Here is an 18,165-nt window from a genome sequence, read left to right on the forward strand (position 1 = left end):
AGTATTTAAAAAAATATTTCACTTTTCAAGCAGTTGATTTTCTGTTTGGTTATTAATTCATATAAATCGCCTTCATCGTGGTTATTGGATAGATATGATAATATGAAAATCAATGAAGTTATTTTGAATTTTCTTCTCCTTCGCTTTTCTCCTAACTATTTGAGATCAGCCACCCTTGTCCTAAACTTCCAATAGTCTTGATTTTATACATCCTCTACGCACAAACTCATATATTTCTTAATCGTATCCAACCATCTATTTTTTGGTTTTCTTCTTGCTCTTTTCCCTTCAACGTTCATTTTAATAATTACTCTTATTGCATTTGTTAATTTGTTAATGAACTTATTTTAAATATTTAATGAATTTATTTGTTAGAAAAAATTATTATTATAATTTAAAATTATCAAAACAAATTATATTACATTCACTTTCTTAAATATTAAATTTTACATTTATTAAATCGATACAAATTAATGAGGAGTTTGGTATTGCTTAGTTCCAATTAATTGTGACTTAATAATGTCTAGATCAAATATAAATAATTAAAAAAAAAAACGTTTTTGTGTTTTTTTATTTTTTAAAAATGTTCACGTCTCCCTAAGAGGGCGCGCCCCTAGGTTGAGAACCACTGATGTAGAACATGGTTAGGTACTTATAAATATACTATGACAGATCAGTCTATTTACATTATTATATGTATTCAATCAATGTATCACATACAGAATAGTCCTATCTCACAGCTATGTAAAATATAATATATGGTTATTATTTATAACCTATATAGAACTAATATAAATATTGGAAAATCCAAATAGTATTCCCAGGTACCACGCACTGTACTTGAAAACCTAAGTATTTTATGTGTAAAAAAATGTCTACCCCCACCCAAAAAAAAAAATCCCAATTACGCGAATAGCTAGTAGTTTGAGTAATATCCTTCCAAAATCAATGCAAAATTATTAGATAAATAATACCATGTTCCATGGTTATAATAATCAAAATGTTATCTATGACGTTTTAAAAACTGTAGCCTTCCATATTATAGTTATATTTCTGTCATTTAATGTTTAAATAAAACAGCTTTTATTTTTTTATTTCAGCATTGACTATACAAGCTGAAGTGTTTGGGTAGATTGGATATAAGATTGAAATAAATACATTGATGTTTATAAAGATAGATATTCTCTTTTAAAATATCATTTTTTATTACATTAAATGCAATACACATCTGTTTTTTATTAGTATACACTTCTTTCCATAACAGTAGTTAACAATGTACAAACATTAATTCCAGCCTTACCATACTTTTGGTTATGAAATTTATCACAAAATAATAATAATAATAAAAAAAAATTCAATATTCAATTATAATTGAATTATGATACTGGAACACATAAAAAATTATTAGACTCCATTTTCCCTCAAAAAATTCAGCAAAAGCATACCTAATCATCGAGCTCCTATAAATAGTTTGTGGGTTATTTTATGTACTTATTATATATTACATTCATTGTAAATTATAATATATAATAAGTAAATTGTATTTATACACAAAAATCTTATAAAACGATTATCACTTTTTTTTTTTAAGAAGTTAAATTTTTACATACAACAAAAACGAGTCATTGAAATTTAAAAATATGAAAATTTACCATAACAATATTTGTATATCTATAGATACTGATGTATTAAAATTTAAATTTGATATTGATATCTTGAGAGCTAAATAATACAATTTTTAATAAATATAATAAAAATAATAATAATAATAATAATAATAATGATATTAATAAAAATAATAATAATAATAATAATAATAATGTAAAAAAGCAAAATAAATGTACATTTTACAACAAAATAATCATATAAAAGACAGGATAGAGTGTAGGATTTTTGCTCACGCAGAAGTACATATTATACATGTATATATAAAAACTTTTAATGTGCAGGGTTTCAATCTGTACATGAAATAATATTTTACACCATAAAACAAATTAAAATTTTTTCAAAATGAAGTATAAAATATTTCGGTGATAAACTTCTATTTTGTTGGTTTTTTTTTTATTTATTCGTTGAAAAAATGTATTTATTATTATTATTAAAACTGTTTTAGCTTTTTAATATTTAATTTTAAACTTGGCAGATGTTAACAGCCTAATACACACATTGTTATTTAATATATTGTGTACAGAAAAAAACCTTGATCTGTTGTGCTACTTGATAAATACATGATTGTAAAAGGGGTAAAGTAAAATATACTATAAATTGTAATAAGATGATCATTTGATAATATTCAATATTTCAATTCTGATTTTGTAACAATTATATTGTAGATTAATATTGTTCCATAATTCTAGTATGTTCACATGTTAGTGCATATCTGTTGATGATTCAACAATTTGAGTGCTCACCAATTCGACATTAATGCTTTCACCATTATCAAAATCATCAACACTGTTGAATTCAATAGGAACGGGTGCATCATAATCATCATCATTCCTAAATTTTTAGTATATTAATATATCATTTAGTTAGTTTTACTATGAAAAAATAATTATCATACTCGGGTACAATGTCTGGTACAACTTGTAAAGGTTCAGTTACCAGAGTTGTCAATGTATCAGCAGCATGTGGCATTTCTACTTCGTCACCATCATCAGAAGAGTCTTCTATTCCCTGTGTTGTCAATGTTGTAGGAGCCAAAAAATCCTTTTAACACAAAATTTTATTATTTAGTTTAAAATGCTGTAAAATAGGAAGGTATCATAATAATAATAATGATAATGAAAGATAATTCAATATAAAATTAAAAATAAAAATATAATACTTTACCTCAGATGGACAAAATTCGTACGCTTTTTGAAGGACTTTACGAGCACTAGTTGACCTTTCCAAAAAGAAGCTATTGGTATTTTCATTAGACTGGGGTGTCCAGCTATTATATGTATTGTACTGGCTTCCAGTCAGTGTTTTCTATAATAAGAAAATAATTTTATTAAACAAAAGCTATTAAAAATCAATTCAAATGGTAATAATACTCTATTAAGTTCTTCTTGTAACCAATCAACAGCATCCATCCATTTTCTTTTGAGATCAATGTGTTGTAAAACAACTTTGTGGGCCATTGGTATCCTCATAAATAAACCAACTAAGCCTTTTATACATTGATACGATCTTCTTTGATATTGATTTTTGTGACGCAATATTGTGTCAAGTACACCTTCTCTATCTTCTGAAGTAAATTCGTTATTAAAGTACAGTTTAAAATATAAATTAACTTCATTGTACATACCATTTCCAGTCATGGCATTTTGAATACGCAATACTTGCCATGAATCTTCAATACTTAATATAACAAATAGTAAATCCAAATAAAATTTAAGTTCTTGACAGTAAGTATACATAATATGCCATAAAATTTCAGTCAGAACCATACTACTACTCTGTGGATTCTCCCAACACACAAATTGCAGCATTTTCATACTTTCTTCATTCATTTGAGAATTGTCAATAAGTTTTTTCAAATAACTAAAAAAATATAAATTTATTCAATGATTAAATTTATTAAATTTGTATATATTTTGAAATACATACCAAATTCGACCAAATAGACAATCTCTAACTTGCTGAGGAACTTTTCTTAGGTATGGTTGACATTCTGCAAATGGATTTGGTAGGAAAGGAGTACCCTATATAAATTTAAAGATTATAATATTAATTATTAATTTAAGTATATAATGATAATCAAATTAAAGCCATGATAAAAAAGCTTATAAATTATAGATTTAAGGTTATATTAAAAACAATTTTAAAAAGTGTAATATAAATATAAGTTTATAGCTTCAATAAATATATAAGTTTTGTCATTGTAATAAAAAATAATAATAATAATTAAAATAAGAAAATAGTAAGTTATTGGTTATATTGTATGTGATATTAAAAATACTTGGATGATTTGTAAAATAATTATTAAAATAAATGTTTATCACTAAAAATAATTAATACATAAAAAAAAAAAAAAAATTAAATAGCTACTAAATAATAATATTATGTACAGTATGACATTATGACAGTATATAAATATTTTGTACTATATAATGATCAAGTACACAAGAATTATTTAGTAATGAGTAATAACAAAATTGTAATGTTAGATATAAAGTACTAGTACTATAACAAAAAATAAAATATACTTTATTCATACAAACATTTGAATATAAGGAATATATAAATAAGAAGTTTGTCAGTTTATATTCAGAGTTTTCAGTTTAAAGTTATTAAGAAATGCAAAAATAGTATGACACATATATAATTTGCAAACTTACAGGAGCAGATGATACACATTTTTCTGTACAATCACAACATCGGACTAATATTGATATCACAGAGTGTAGTTTGTTGATTTCATTAGGTTGATATTTTATATTAGACCCACCTGGGCCCTCATCAATAGCTACTAAAATAAATATTGCAGCAACATTTAACTGCAATAAAAATTTAAAACACAAATGAGTAAAATAATTAACAATTACTTTTGAACACATGAAATATTACACACCTTTAGAAGTTGTTGTTTTTCTGCCATTCCTAGATTACAATACATGTAGAAAAAGGAGAAATAATGTGGTAAATGTCTATTAGTGTGTTCGCCAACTTCTTTTTGTAACAAACTCAATACAGCAATAATTAAGTGATCACTTAATGAAGCTGTAGTGTCCAATAAAGAATCTAATAATTTTAAATAAATAAAATATTTAGGTATTTAAGAGATTATAGTTATCAAACATTTTTATAAAAATATATTACTAGATGTAATAGCAGGAATAAGAATTGCATCATCTTGTAATGAATAATGAGCTAAGTATGCAATAAGCTTAATGAAAAATGATCGTACTTCAGAACTCATACATTGCAACAAATATTCAACAAATCTAAAAGTTTATAAATAAAAATATAAGTGATGTGTAAAATTTAAAAATAAATTGTTATACCTTTGAGGATAATTAAATAATATATTTCTAGCAAACCAAGCACGAACAGATGCGTAGGTACGAATATGTGGTGCTAATAAATCATACCACTCCATTGCATTTCCTCTCAAAGATTTCTTAGTATGCAGACCAACATAAAATATAAATTTGCTCACTAATTGAGTAGATAATAATGATAATTCTTCTTGATCAGTAGCCTAAAAAATATAGTTTTATACAAACATTTAAAATATAATTTTGGCATATAAATATAATATTATTACATACATTTTGAGATGATTGTAATTCATTGGATGAAACCATGTTTGGCGAGTTAATTGTAGCAATGTTACGAATGAATTTAAAATACTCTTCTGTATATTGACTGCGAGTATGTAAAAATCTTATATTTTGTTGTTGAACACTACGTTTTATACATGAGGGCATTTTGATACTGGTGTTACTAGTGCGTCTATCACCTAAATAACAATAATTATTATTATATTTTATTATTTTATAATTTATTTTAAATATTTAAAGCATAATTAAGTAATTAAGATTATCTTATTTTGATGTGGCACGGTTAATTTTCTTGTTATAAATTATTCTAATTTGGTAAAGAAAATTTTAAATATTTGTAGTAAAATAAAATAAATGTATTTAAACAAAAGAGTTTTAATTTTTATACAAGATACCTAAAATATTTTCAACAATAGTTTTGTTTCTTGATATTTCAAGACATTTTGAATTAATTAAATTTACTTAATTTTAAAACTTACCCATACTAAGCTTTCTCATTCCATTGACTAGTAATTCTTTGTTAGAATCGATTTTAGTGTAAAATAACATATAAGCATTCCACCACCTTTTTTGTCTTCGGTAACTAGTTCTTTTTAATGCGTGATCAAAAACCTAATTAACAAAAATGGTTTGATTTATTTAATAAATAAAATAAAATTAATAATAAAAACAATTTACTTCGCCCATATAATCTCCACCAAAACATTGGGTTTTCATCTCTTCATCTTCATCCATTTTACACTCAGTTACATCTCCATCATCAAACTTGTACCATTTAGATGAACCTTCAGGACTTCTAGAATAAAATTATTATGGTTTAAATTTTAAAAAAACTGCATTAAATGAACAACAGAACTAGTATAAACATAATATTTTGAAGTTATTGAAAAGCAGTTACAATACAGGTTATGAAAAATTTTAAATTATTATTTTATATGAAAATTATTATATTGGTATTGATGATGTCCACTACTTGAAGTAATTTAAGTAATTTGAATATTATATTATGGAATTTTCAAGATATGGGTCTATGGCCGATTAAAAAAAAACATTGAAGATGTTATGTGACACTTAAAATCTATAGAATATAATTTACTATAATAGTACAATATCACAGATATATATATATTATGATGAAAACTATACACATTTTATAGAATATATTTTAAGCCAATAATTTTTTAATACTACATGTATAATTTTTACCGTATATTGGTTTAATAAAATATTTAGCACAAAAATATAGTACAAACCAGGATAATATATAATCTGTTATTAATTAACATAAATCAAATAACATATTGTACATCAAAACAGTATATAGGAAATGTATGCATATTTTAACATAAAAGTAAGTAAGATAAATCTGGGCACCTGTCTTGAATGTAAGAATAGTAATGACCTCCACTAGCTTGACCGCTATGGACAACTATACCAGTCAATTGGTACTTGGTATGATTTTCGTCTTGTGCCTTATCATAATCGCAATCAATTATTTCACCTTCAATTTTGGCTAAACCTGAAACTATAATAATAAAACAAAAATAGAATTAATTTAAGTATAAAAAATGTAATTAATTTTAGTATGAATACCTGTATATGGTTCCATGTCTAAGTGTCGAGGAAATTCAAAATAATCATTAAATTTTATGGCACATACTCTTTCAAAATCGTACTCAAATCTTTTAAGTTGAATAGCTAAAATAGGTGGTAACTTTTTAACACATAATCTTTTAACAGTAACAACCTGTAAAATTATAATAAATTATAAAAAAATAGATTTTTACAATAATTTGACTTAACCTTTTTATTGCATTTATCACAGTGATAAGCATCAGCTCCTTCTAATAGTTCTCCTTTTACATATTGTTCTAGGGAATCAGTCAAATTTGAATGATTTCTTATATCTACACTGATGACACTAAATGGTTCTTCTTTGGAATATCTAAAAATAAAATAATTATCAATATAACATTTGATGCAGTATAACATTTAAAAATTTAAACTTACCTATGTGGACAACCTTGACATATTTTTTGATCCGAATAAGAGCCTCCAAGATTTTTACTCATTATCTGATCTTGAGATAATACTTTTAGAGCTTCATCTAGACTTTCAACAAGACTCATAAAAAATTCAACAGCATCTTGTTGTTCTCGAAGGTTTACTGGTTCACCTTGTAATCTACATAAGGGATAAATATTCATATTTTCTGATATAAATTTATTATATCATTAGTTATTATTACTTGAAATGTTTCCACAACCCTCTTGGTACATAATATTGGACTTTACTAAACGCCAAGTGTCCAAATATAGCTTGTACTTGTTTCAATATTCCAACATTATATTCTTTTCTAGATTGTTCAAATTTATTACGATCTTCAGTAACATCCATTTGAGTCTGATTAAAATAAAACCATTAGTACACTTAAAATTAAATTATTAAATAGGAAACAAAAAATTAGAACTAAAGATTAAAATAAGTACCTCATTGTCATTTCTATCATCACCATTAAAATCATCATTACTATCTATGGCTGCACCATGTGCTGATAGTATACCTACTCGTATAGGATGTACCATATACAACTGTTGCAAAACAGAATTCATGTAACAAGTAGCACCAGCATTTTTAAGACCAACAAAACCACGAGCAGTTCTTGCACCCATCATTGGCAGAAAGTCCCACTCAATTAAAGGATCTTCACGTTCTATAGAAATATTAATTAATATGTATTCTTTATTAGTTAAAATATTTTTTTATAGAAATAGAATTACCTGAATAAAAGTATTGAGTGAGAATTTCAACAGTCAATTTTAAATTTCCTATACAACCAATGCAGAGAGATGTAATAAGATCAAATGCAGCATTTGTAGAACTTGGAGATTTACAAACTGGTGTAACTTCAATATCTACAAATTCTATAGATTGAGTCAAATCTTCCATTAATTTAGAAGCAGGAAAAATAAAATCTTCAAGCAATTCTTTGATCAACATTATGCCAGCAGTTTCATTGGAACCAATTTCCTCACGCTTTTCTATGCTAATCATTTGAACTAACTCTTTGGTTATATTTAAGTGACCTTCAAGAATTACTTCTTCTACTCCTGAGTCACCATCAGTTTTTACTTTCTCTCTAATATCTTTTAACCATTTAATCTCATTATTTAATAATATTTTAAAATCTGGCACAGGAATTCTTTCGTGACTAGCGTAATTTAACAGATAAGTTAGAACCTTAAAAGAAAAATAGGGAACAATATTTAAAGATAAAAATAAATATTAGGTTAACTTATATTGTAGCAACTTACATGAAAGTACTCATACGAGTTTTGAGCAAATTTTAATACAGTTTCATCAAGTACAGAAAACATTAAAGAAAGAGTAGATAATAATGGTTCAGCACTCCAACTAAACTTAATTATTAATATAAACTGTTCAGCAGCAGAACAACGAACTTGCCTGGAGAAAAAAAGAAAAGAGATGCATTAAATTACATAGAAATTTATATAATTTAAGGAACAATATGATTTAATTTAATGGATGTAATAACTTTTAAAGTATTCTAAAATAAAATATTTGAACAATACCTATTATTGGCTAATAAAATTAAATCAATAAAGAATGTTTGCCAATCTTTTTTCTCCATTAATTGACTTAGATAATTAGGCTTCAAAAATAGACAAAGAGTTAATACTTCCAATGCTTCTTTACAAACTGAAATTTTAATACATTTATTTATTACAAAATCTAAAAAAATGTAAAAATTTATATATTTAAATTCATACCACACATATCTTCCATTTCCAATGCTTTCCCATTTAAATTATTATGTAAATCTGTATTGTTTAATTGACCATCAAATTTATGTTGATTTGCTCCAGCCATTGCCCAAGCTAATTGTATGGTAGTCCAAATCATATCCAAAGTTGGCATAAATTTTGATAAGGACTTATTAATAGTCACTTGCAATGATTCCAGGGTTTCACAACCAATGGCAATTTTATCAATGTACCTTCGTGCTAGTTTAGAAGTAACATTCCGCAACATATACTCTAAGTTGGGATTAGGCACTACGCCAAATGCTTCTTTCATTAAAGTCAAAGTATCATCGCCTTGATCAAGAACTTCTATTCCTTTATACAAACAGCGTTCATTATCAGTTGATGTACCCATAATTAATTCAGGGGATTGACATAACTGCGTTATAATTTGTCCCATTACACATAAAACAAGTCTACAGATTTTAAGCACTACTAAATATATGGACCTAAAAAATTGATTACATATGATTTTAAAAAATAATTTAAATTCAATAATTTTTAATTTTTCATAAGAACTTATTGATTTTACCTTTTAGTATTTTGATCATTTGCTAAAATGAATTTATTTGACACAAGCATTTGAATAATTTCAGGAGCATGATTACTAGTTATAAAATTAGTTTGAAATTCTAAAGTTTTGTCAGCCATGGGATCAATAGCAGGTAATAACATTGAATATAAAACCTAAAAATATAAATATTCAATTTACTTAAAATTGATCATAATTTAGATTTTAAAGCTTACCTCTAAATTGTATAAATTTTGAGATGGGGAATTAGTAAAATATATGCTATCAACTGGTACATTGGTACCATTCCCTTCAGATTCTGACTGGAAAGTAAAAAATTTCTAAAAATAAAAAAAAAGACATATCATAAAAATGTATGACCAATTTTAAATATTGATTATGAATAAATTATTTAAATAAAGTATATTATAAAACTTATCAGTTTAAGTTTAATAGTGGTATAAAACATTAACTATACAAAGTTAAGTGCTATTACTATAATGAAAATTGTTCAGTTTATCTATTATTAATATAGTAGATTAACTTATTATTATAACTTTTAGTACCGGGTTTTCAATCATCCAGATATTTGTCAAATAACTGTTAAATAAACTTCCAAATAAAACAAAACAAATTTTTTTCCAATAGTTACTTGGAGAATAAAATGAATCGGTAGATGATAATAATATGTGTTAGGATTGTGCATGGTAGAACAAGTTGAAGTTTTGCTCCTTTGTACAATTGGTTAAAATTGGTACAAAATTAATGATTTATAATTGTTGTTAACTAATAAAAATAAATAAAAAAAGGAATCGAACCAAACTAATACTTGAGCTTAACATATACTTGAATTAAAATTATTAATATACAAACAAATGCATTCTTAAGTACATTTATGGGAATGAAGAGAACACTAAATATTTTTCCTTTTATCGTAAAATTGAAATATATTAATTTTATAAATTATGTTATATAGTGGCTAAAACATAGCTTACAATATTTTTCAAAAATATTTTATGTTTTATAAAACTAAGAATAGAAATATGTAAACAATAATATATGATAATACAAAAAGTAATTTGATATCTTGGTGTACATTTATATGGCTTCCATACATTAAAAGCATTAAAAATAAGATTAATGGGAAGCCTCAGAAATATTTATTTTTTATATTTTTATTTTAAGTTAATATTAACTAATCCTCAGAAATGTATATCCCCAACTTAAACAGGTAGAACTTATTAAAAAGAGCTAGATACTAAAAACATTTAAAGTTATTAATTTTAACAAATTGTGAAATATGAAATTATAAGTTACTTTAATATACATATTTGTTATAGTATACCATCTAGGAAACAAATTAAATTGAAATTAGAGTTTAAATGTTTTAATTAAAAATAATGATTTTCTTTCATTAAGTTATGATTTGGGAAATTTTATGATGTGAAATTATTTTATTATTTGAAAACTTCTGTTTATTTGAGCAAAAAAATATTATATAATTTATTTTATTTTTCTTCATATATTTAAAAAAAGAAGATAATTAAATCCCTTTTTAATACCTAAACAAGCCATGTAAAAAAAAAAAAAAATAAATAAAAATATATAAATAATTTACAATTTTAATTTGAGCTATTATAAATGTATCTCATGCTTAATTAGCATAAAATACAATATCTAAAATAATATAGTAAAAAATTAATAAAATTGTATGAATAGTCATATTAGTATAGGTTTTTATTGAATAAAAATATAAAATTAGAGTACCTTGATTTTTTTCACAGTAGATTCAGCAGGGGGGATTAATTTTAAAATACATCTGGCTGCTTCTCGAAGTTGTTGGTTTTCAATTTCAATACCCTTATCTGATACTTGTAGAAAAAAATTAACATATTTTGGATTTTCAGAAATTATCTGTAAATTGATTCTTAGTTAATGTCATTAAAATTAAGGTAGACATTGATAATAAATACCACAGTAGGTAAACAGTTTTCTGCGTCCATATTTAAACTATAATCATAGAAAGGTTGGTTATTGGTGATAGAGCTATCTGAACTACTATCTGGTGAACTGGCTAAATTTGTATTAGCAGTCATTAGTCGAGCATTAAGATACTAAAAACAAATTTTCAATATGTATAAAATAAAAATATTTAATTGAAACTTAAGTAATATTACCAATTTATCTCTGAAAGGGAGTTCACCAAGAAGTTTGTTGTCATCCAATGTACTTATAAGGTCAATACTACTACCAGGGAAAATATCTAATTTGATATTTAGCGTTCCAGTAATGGCTGTAATTGTTCCACTATTTCGTAATCTTTTTAACAATTGTCGCCGTACACATGATATATTATCATTACTATGCATAACAAGCTCATGATCATCTACTAAAGAACGATTGGCATTAGTTAGACGGACAATCACAGTAATATGTTTTCCCCTACAAGCTCTGTAGTTAAAAAAATATATGTATTAGATTTTTTAAATAAAATATTTGTATAAATAACAAAATATATATATACCTATGCAAAGGTAATAAAGAACGATCCCCATTAAATGATGCGTCACATTCTCCTAAATATTCATACAACACTTTCATAACCCTGATCATTTTAGTAACTTCAATATTTCTTTCAATGACATCATCTTTAGTCATTGATACTTTAGAAAGAATGCTAACAGTATCAAAATGGGCACGTAATCTTTCTAAACATTCAGCAACAAATGTTTGGTGAAATTCAAGAGGATTAGCTTGCAGCCTAGGAGCAAGATTTGTGTTAACTTCTTTAAGTAAATCTATTGCATGTGCTGCTATATCTTCACTGCAATTAGTTACAACTTTCCATAAATAATCTACACCAATTAAATCTATATTTTCCATTTGATAACAACGTCTTTTTTTAATTAATTTTCCTTCCTTAACATTGACTGCTTTGAAAAACCGCTCAAAACATCTAAACATTTTTAAATAAAAAAATATATTATTTTATAAGGGTATAAGGTGTTTATAAAAATTTAACTTAAAAAATATTAGGTATTAATTACAGTTTTTAACTCTAAGATGAGAATATTTTTAATTACTGATATAAATTTAGATTGACAAATTGATATCTTTGAATTTAAATTGAAAACATTTTAGCTTAACTATATTGAAATATAAATAACCAGTAATTAATAATTAAGAAAATACTATATAAATAAAAAAATACTTGAATATATCTTTGATTATAAATAGAAAAAAAAAAAAAAACAGCACAATTATAAATTAAATAATAATTGATAGTTACTTTATTCCATTTTCAGTAAGTAAAGTTGGATCAAGCTGCAGCAGGTTGTTAATAAAAAATTTAGTATTAATTGCAGGGTCAATATCTTGTTCTTCACCCATTAATTTTGAAAACCATCGAAAACCAGCCTCACGATCAGCCAAGAATGCTGCTTTTTCAGCCAGTGATACCCAAATTTGATGTGCTTGATCAGCACACAGCCAAAGATTGCCGTCCTATGATAAAGATTAAAAAATTATCACAATTAAAATGTCCTCTGTACACTTAAAACATACCTTCAAACAAAATTTCAAGAAGTATAATCTTTCTTGAACTTGTTGTAAATGACAATAACGGCCATCAGGATAATATTTAGCAGGATCTGTATTTGGATTTACTAAAAAAAATTTGATTATAAAATTGAATAATTAATGAACATTCAAAAAAATATATTTACCTTGTACAAATTTTCTTACTTCATCCATATACTTTGATAAATTATCAGTGACTAAAGATACTAAAGTATGTTGATTTTGTAGACGTGTAACAATTTCTTGTCTGAAAAAATTATATAATTTTTTCAAATTTGGCAGAACCATGTCTTCAAAAGTATAATGTTTAGTAACATTAAATATTTCAAGTCAGGACAGAATAGACAAAATATATTCTACATTTAGTAGTGACGGGTCAAATGTTGAACCGAACAAAACTCAAAATGAAAGAAAATTGAATCAAACTATTTACCATTAAAGTATGTTAGAAAATTTGAACTTGAAAATATTCTTTATCAATATAAAATTAATTTTCTATACTTTATAGTTTATAATAAGTATCATAGTAGTATTAACTCTTAAGCAGGCGCATGCCTATTAACGTTCAGTCGCATAGGGTCTATCAGACGCCATTTCTAAAAATGTGTAAAATATGTAAAAAAAGTCAATTTTTTTAAACTTAAAAACATAATGGGTTACCATGATATATGAATATGGATAAAAATGTAATAATACAAATTCAAATAAAAATAAATACAAAACTATGTGCATTACTAAAAATTATATTATCTTAATATAATACATTTTATTTTGTGGCGGTGTGCTAGACCTTCACACGCCTACTTAAAGGTTTACTATTTTATTTATTTATATTATTACGATTAGGTATGATAAACTAATTCAATGTTGAAACCTGTGATTATTTTTGTAAATATCTATAGGTTATATTATTACAGATTATTTTTTATATGATGTGTGATGATATGATCAAACTTACAAATCTATTTTTGGAAAAGTGAAAAGAAAAAATATAAATGATGTTTGTACTTTAGATTCTTAAAAAAATTATCAGAAATATAGTATTGGTTATTAATAAATAAATATTATAATTTATTATATATTTTAAGGAGTATTACATTTTGCACAATGTAAGTCAAATTCCCATAATTTTAATATATTCATATTTATAAAAGGAAAATAATGATGAGTTTGATAACATTTCAGTTCAGGTTCAGAATACTTTTACAAAGTTCAGTTCGGTGTTGAACCAAACACCGAAAAATCAAATTCCATACCTACCATAACCCATCACTAATTTTTAGGTTAGAATTAAAAATGTAATATTTAACTAATCTAACAAATTTTCAAAAGAAATTTTTTTTTACAACATTTTAACTCATTAAAACTTATTTTTGCCTAAAATTTTTTATTTTGAGTGCTTAACTAAAAATATCCTTTAACTTGTTGGAAAATCCATGTAGGATAGATAATAGTAAATTAAATTACATTTTATACATTTATAAAAATATATTATTAAGTAAAATGGTTTAGCTAATAAAATAAATTTAAAATTTAGTCAACATTTGAGAAAATACTAAATAATTAATAGTTGATAAAATAAAATTTTGATTTTTACAGCTAATAATTATAAATTACATGCAATAATAGAGAAAACTTCATATTTTTAGTATATAGGTAACTTACCGATACACAGTGTGAGTATGAGATGGATGAGCACCAACCGGAGTAGGATCATATAACATACATATATCTCTCATATGTTTTAAGACTGGAAGTACCCACGAACTATTATTTTGAAGTTCATCAACACATTTATCAAGCCAAGCTGTTTTTTGAGCATCACGGTCCTAATTAATATATAAATTTTTTTTAAATCATTAAATAAATTTATAAAAAAGTATTTTTACTTGTGCACAGCTATAATCCAAAATTTTAACATGAGCAGATAATGCTTGATCTATTATCTCAGTAGAGACATCTTCTCCATGAGCCAAATTCCAAAATAACATTAACACCTAGATTAATCAATGTAGTTATTTACAACCAATACTCAAATGGTAAATTAAGAAGTTACTTTATGAGCCATAACACCATCTTTATCATCTTCAGCTAATCGTCTTATTAGTTCTAACAATTTTTCTCTTTGTTTCTTATTAGCATTAGTCCAATTGGCCTAAAAAAATTAGATTAATATAGCATCAGCTTTATAATAAATTACATTAATATTTATTATTACATGAAAACATTCAAATAGGTGGTCTAATTGTTCTGGGGAGAAATCCCAGGCAAGCTTTGCTAATAAGTCGTGAACATTTTTCACAATTGCATCATGTTTACCAGCTTGAGCAGCCCATAATGCATCTAAATCACTCAATGACAAGGCCTGTTCTTTAATCACAAAACGAATTATTTTTTCTAGTTTCTCTACATATTGAGGTTGATGGAGGGAATCCCGAAGAACTATTTCTAATACATTATTTTCTTTAATCCATTTCTGTAAAATAATGATAATGTTTACAGTTAATAAAACCATAATGAATTACAAAAAAAGATAAAATAATAAGTTTAAGTAACTCACAGCCATTCTTTCTGGAGTTAAATACTCTTCATCGTGATCAATATGCCTATGAGGAGTATATGTAACATTGGAAATCACTTTATTAACTTCATTTAAAGCATTCATTTTTCCATTGAAAGATGATATTTGTAATAATCTATTAATAAAAATAAATATAAAACCATTTTATATATAAAAAACAATGATAAATCTAATATAAGAATAAATTACCTAAGTAACATCTTAAGTCTAAAAATTTCTAATTGTTTAATTAATTCTTCCTGTTTTGGTACTTTCATAGCAAGTTGTTTGCAAGCTTTAATTATTGAAGATATAGCATCATTTTTCCCTTCATTTTTTGTTTCTTTTTTTAATTCATCATCAGTTAATACATCTAAAATACTAGGTATTTTTTCCTAATAGTCCATAAAAATAATTTTAATCATTAAATCATATTATTAAATATATTTAGAAAACATTCATACCACAATTGGCATCAAATATTTTTGAATTGTAGATTCAGTCAAAAGTTCAGAACAGCTACCAAAAGGCCTGATTAGTCCAGAAATGATTGGAACAGTAAGAACTTTATTTGATTGAAATCTATCAGATAATTTTTGAAAACCACCTAGGAGTCCAAATCTAAAATTGATTAAGGAAAATAATTAACATAGGAATTCAAATTATTTATATTTCACATGCTACATACTTATTTAACAGATCAACAAGCCATCCCCTAGGAGCCCTTGAATCTGGCGGTGTTCTTGCAAATAAATCAAACATTTCTGATGACATATAATCAGATTGTTTCGCACAATTGAACAAATGAAATCTAAAAATTAATAAGGGTTTATAAAATTTAAAATAATAATAGTTAAGAATAAAGTATTTACTTATTTAAAGGATTAAACAACATCCCAAGCATTTCTATAAATGGAAAGTTGTCATCGTCAAGTTTGAGCACCAACAGTTCTACTAGTTTCATACAATTATTCATAATATATTGTTGAATGTTAACTTTCCAGCTGTTTACAGCATCATCTGTTAATATTCGTGTAAAGGACAAAATCATAGCGTCACGGAAAAATTTCTGGCATCCTTCATTATTAACATCCAATCCTTTTTTGCACAATGCTATAGAAATATTTAATAGTGAAACTAGTTCTTGATCAGGTAATACTGGTACAATCCATCGTTGGCTATGAATTTTTTCTTCCAGATTAACTAGTTTAATAATGGGGAACACTAATTCTTCTTCTTCTTCATCTTCTTCTTTAGGTGTATTATCTTCTATGTTTTCCATATCAGATTTGATACTTTCATCTGTTGTTTCATTGTCCGTCTGTTCAGGCATATGATGTGATTCGACAGCTTGTGGCTGTAAAATGTTAATGTTGGACAAAACACTGTGGATTTGTGTATTTTGTTGAGATACATTCTACAAAAATGAAAATAAGATATAATATACAAAATATGTAAAAAGATAAAGAAAAGCGAGCTCACTTGAACATTTGTTTGATTATCGGCCGAATCTAATCCGACGGTTTGTCCACGAGTCGCAATAGTCATCCTGAAACATAAATGTATTGTTTTTTTTTTTTATATTGTATCACTGGACGATGCAATGGGTCGCTCTTTCATTGGCCATGCGAGGAATAGATTCAGAAAATCAAGAATTGTATAATTTAAATAGTGTTTTGTGAAATTCGATTAGCAAAGATTGAGCGCCAAGGCTCTACGTCGAAAATAAGATGAATTCCCGGGGGTGCAGATTAGGAGACACAAATTGAACGACAGCGATTTGACAGTGACAAGCCTAATAGTGTGCCATTATCGTCCGTCATCGATCCGGGCACCGAGACAGACAAGTTATACTCACGGGATGTTGTTGATATTCTAAGTCTGTCGACTATACATGCACAACCGGCGTGCGATGTTTACGTGCCGTTTGAGAGGCAGAAGCTGACGCGCCGGTGCGACGACGGCTGGTCTGCTGTGCGACGAACTAGCCTAAGCAGTAATCGTGACAGCGGTGACGACGGCGACAATAAAAATAACATTGACGCCGAGCACTTTCGGTCGGGTAAAACGTTCTAGCGTCGTCCGGTCAATGCGATTAATCATACGACGAGCGTCCGGTCGAAAACTACATGCGGAGTGCCCTACTGCGTTCAGTAATCAAATATAGCGGGTCGAACGCGAGAGAATCGGTGACTTCGATTTAAATTTATTTGTAATGTACACTTATTAATAGTTATAACTTCAATAATATTTTTGATATACAAAAATATACATGTATAGTATATCACGTATAATATTTAGCGAGCCAATTTCGATATGAAATAACAATTATTGTATCTTGGATAGAGCGAGGGAGTGAGAAGGATAGGGTCGAGTAAGAGGGACACGGTTGGCGCGAGAGGGGAGGCGCGCGAGCGAGAG

General features: G+C 26.1%; 1 protein-coding gene across 3 annotated transcripts; it reads right to left on the bottom strand.

Moving 5' to 3' along the window:
- Window positions 1–2,265: 2,265 nt before the first annotated feature.
- LOC112689192 (probable ubiquitin carboxyl-terminal hydrolase FAF-X) lies at window positions 2,266–18,135 on the bottom strand. 3 transcript variants are annotated; one of them, XM_025562768.1, is made up of 43 exons: window positions 17,603–18,135; window positions 17,227–17,293; window positions 16,617–17,161; window positions 16,433–16,555; window positions 16,209–16,365; window positions 15,955–16,139; window positions 15,745–15,880; window positions 15,403–15,660; window positions 15,241–15,339; window positions 15,074–15,181; window positions 14,850–15,013; window positions 13,331–13,431; window positions 13,170–13,270; window positions 12,895–13,109; window positions 12,130–12,561; window positions 11,783–12,056; window positions 11,579–11,719; window positions 11,373–11,519; window positions 9,842–9,946; window positions 9,627–9,781; window positions 9,062–9,543; window positions 8,864–8,990; window positions 8,585–8,735; window positions 8,051–8,510; window positions 7,760–7,983; window positions 7,519–7,673; window positions 7,281–7,454; window positions 7,074–7,215; window positions 6,864–7,017; window positions 6,645–6,795; window positions 5,949–6,066; window positions 5,750–5,882; window positions 5,259–5,449; window positions 4,992–5,188; window positions 4,807–4,931; window positions 4,559–4,728; window positions 4,326–4,484; window positions 3,595–3,689; window positions 3,293–3,528; window positions 3,039–3,232; window positions 2,833–2,973; window positions 2,564–2,709; window positions 2,370–2,499 (listed from the first exon to the last, which is right to left on the bottom strand). In XM_025562768.1, exons 2-43 carry the CDS (start codon window positions 17,290–17,292, stop codon window positions 2,370–2,372), a joined length of 7,767 nt encoding a protein of 2,588 aa, XP_025418553.1. In that variant the 5' UTR covers window position 17,293; window positions 17,603–18,135. The 3 variants fall into 3 exon arrangements, with proteins under 3 accessions (XP_025418554.1, XP_025418553.1, XP_025418555.1); XM_025562769.1 differs by lacking the exon at window positions 17,603–18,135 and having other exon boundaries at window positions 2,266–2,499; window positions 17,227–17,292; XM_025562770.1 differs by lacking the exon at window positions 17,603–18,135 and having other exon boundaries at window positions 3,039–3,229; window positions 17,227–17,292.
- Between the last annotated feature and the right edge of the window lie 30 nt (window positions 18,136–18,165).

This window comes from Sipha flava, unplaced genomic scaffold (genome assembly GCF_003268045.1).
Source record: "Sipha flava isolate LNK unplaced genomic scaffold, YSA_version1 42_pilon_pilon, whole genome shotgun sequence".
NCBI lineage: Eukaryota > Metazoa > Arthropoda > Insecta > Hemiptera > Aphididae > Sipha > Sipha flava.

Coding starts and splice junctions, on each gene's coding strand:
- LOC112689192 (XM_025562769.1), bottom strand. CDS start 17,292: ATGACTATTGCGACTCGTGGACAAACCGTCGGATTAGATTCGGCCGAT. Junction 9,782..9,841: donor AAAATTTATACAATTTAGAG/GTAAGCTTTAAA, acceptor TTATATTTTTAG/GTTTTATATTCAATGTTATT. Junction 4,932..4,991: donor TTATTTAATTATCCTCAAAG/GTATAACAATTT, acceptor ATAAACTTTTAG/ATTTGTTGAATATTTGTTGC.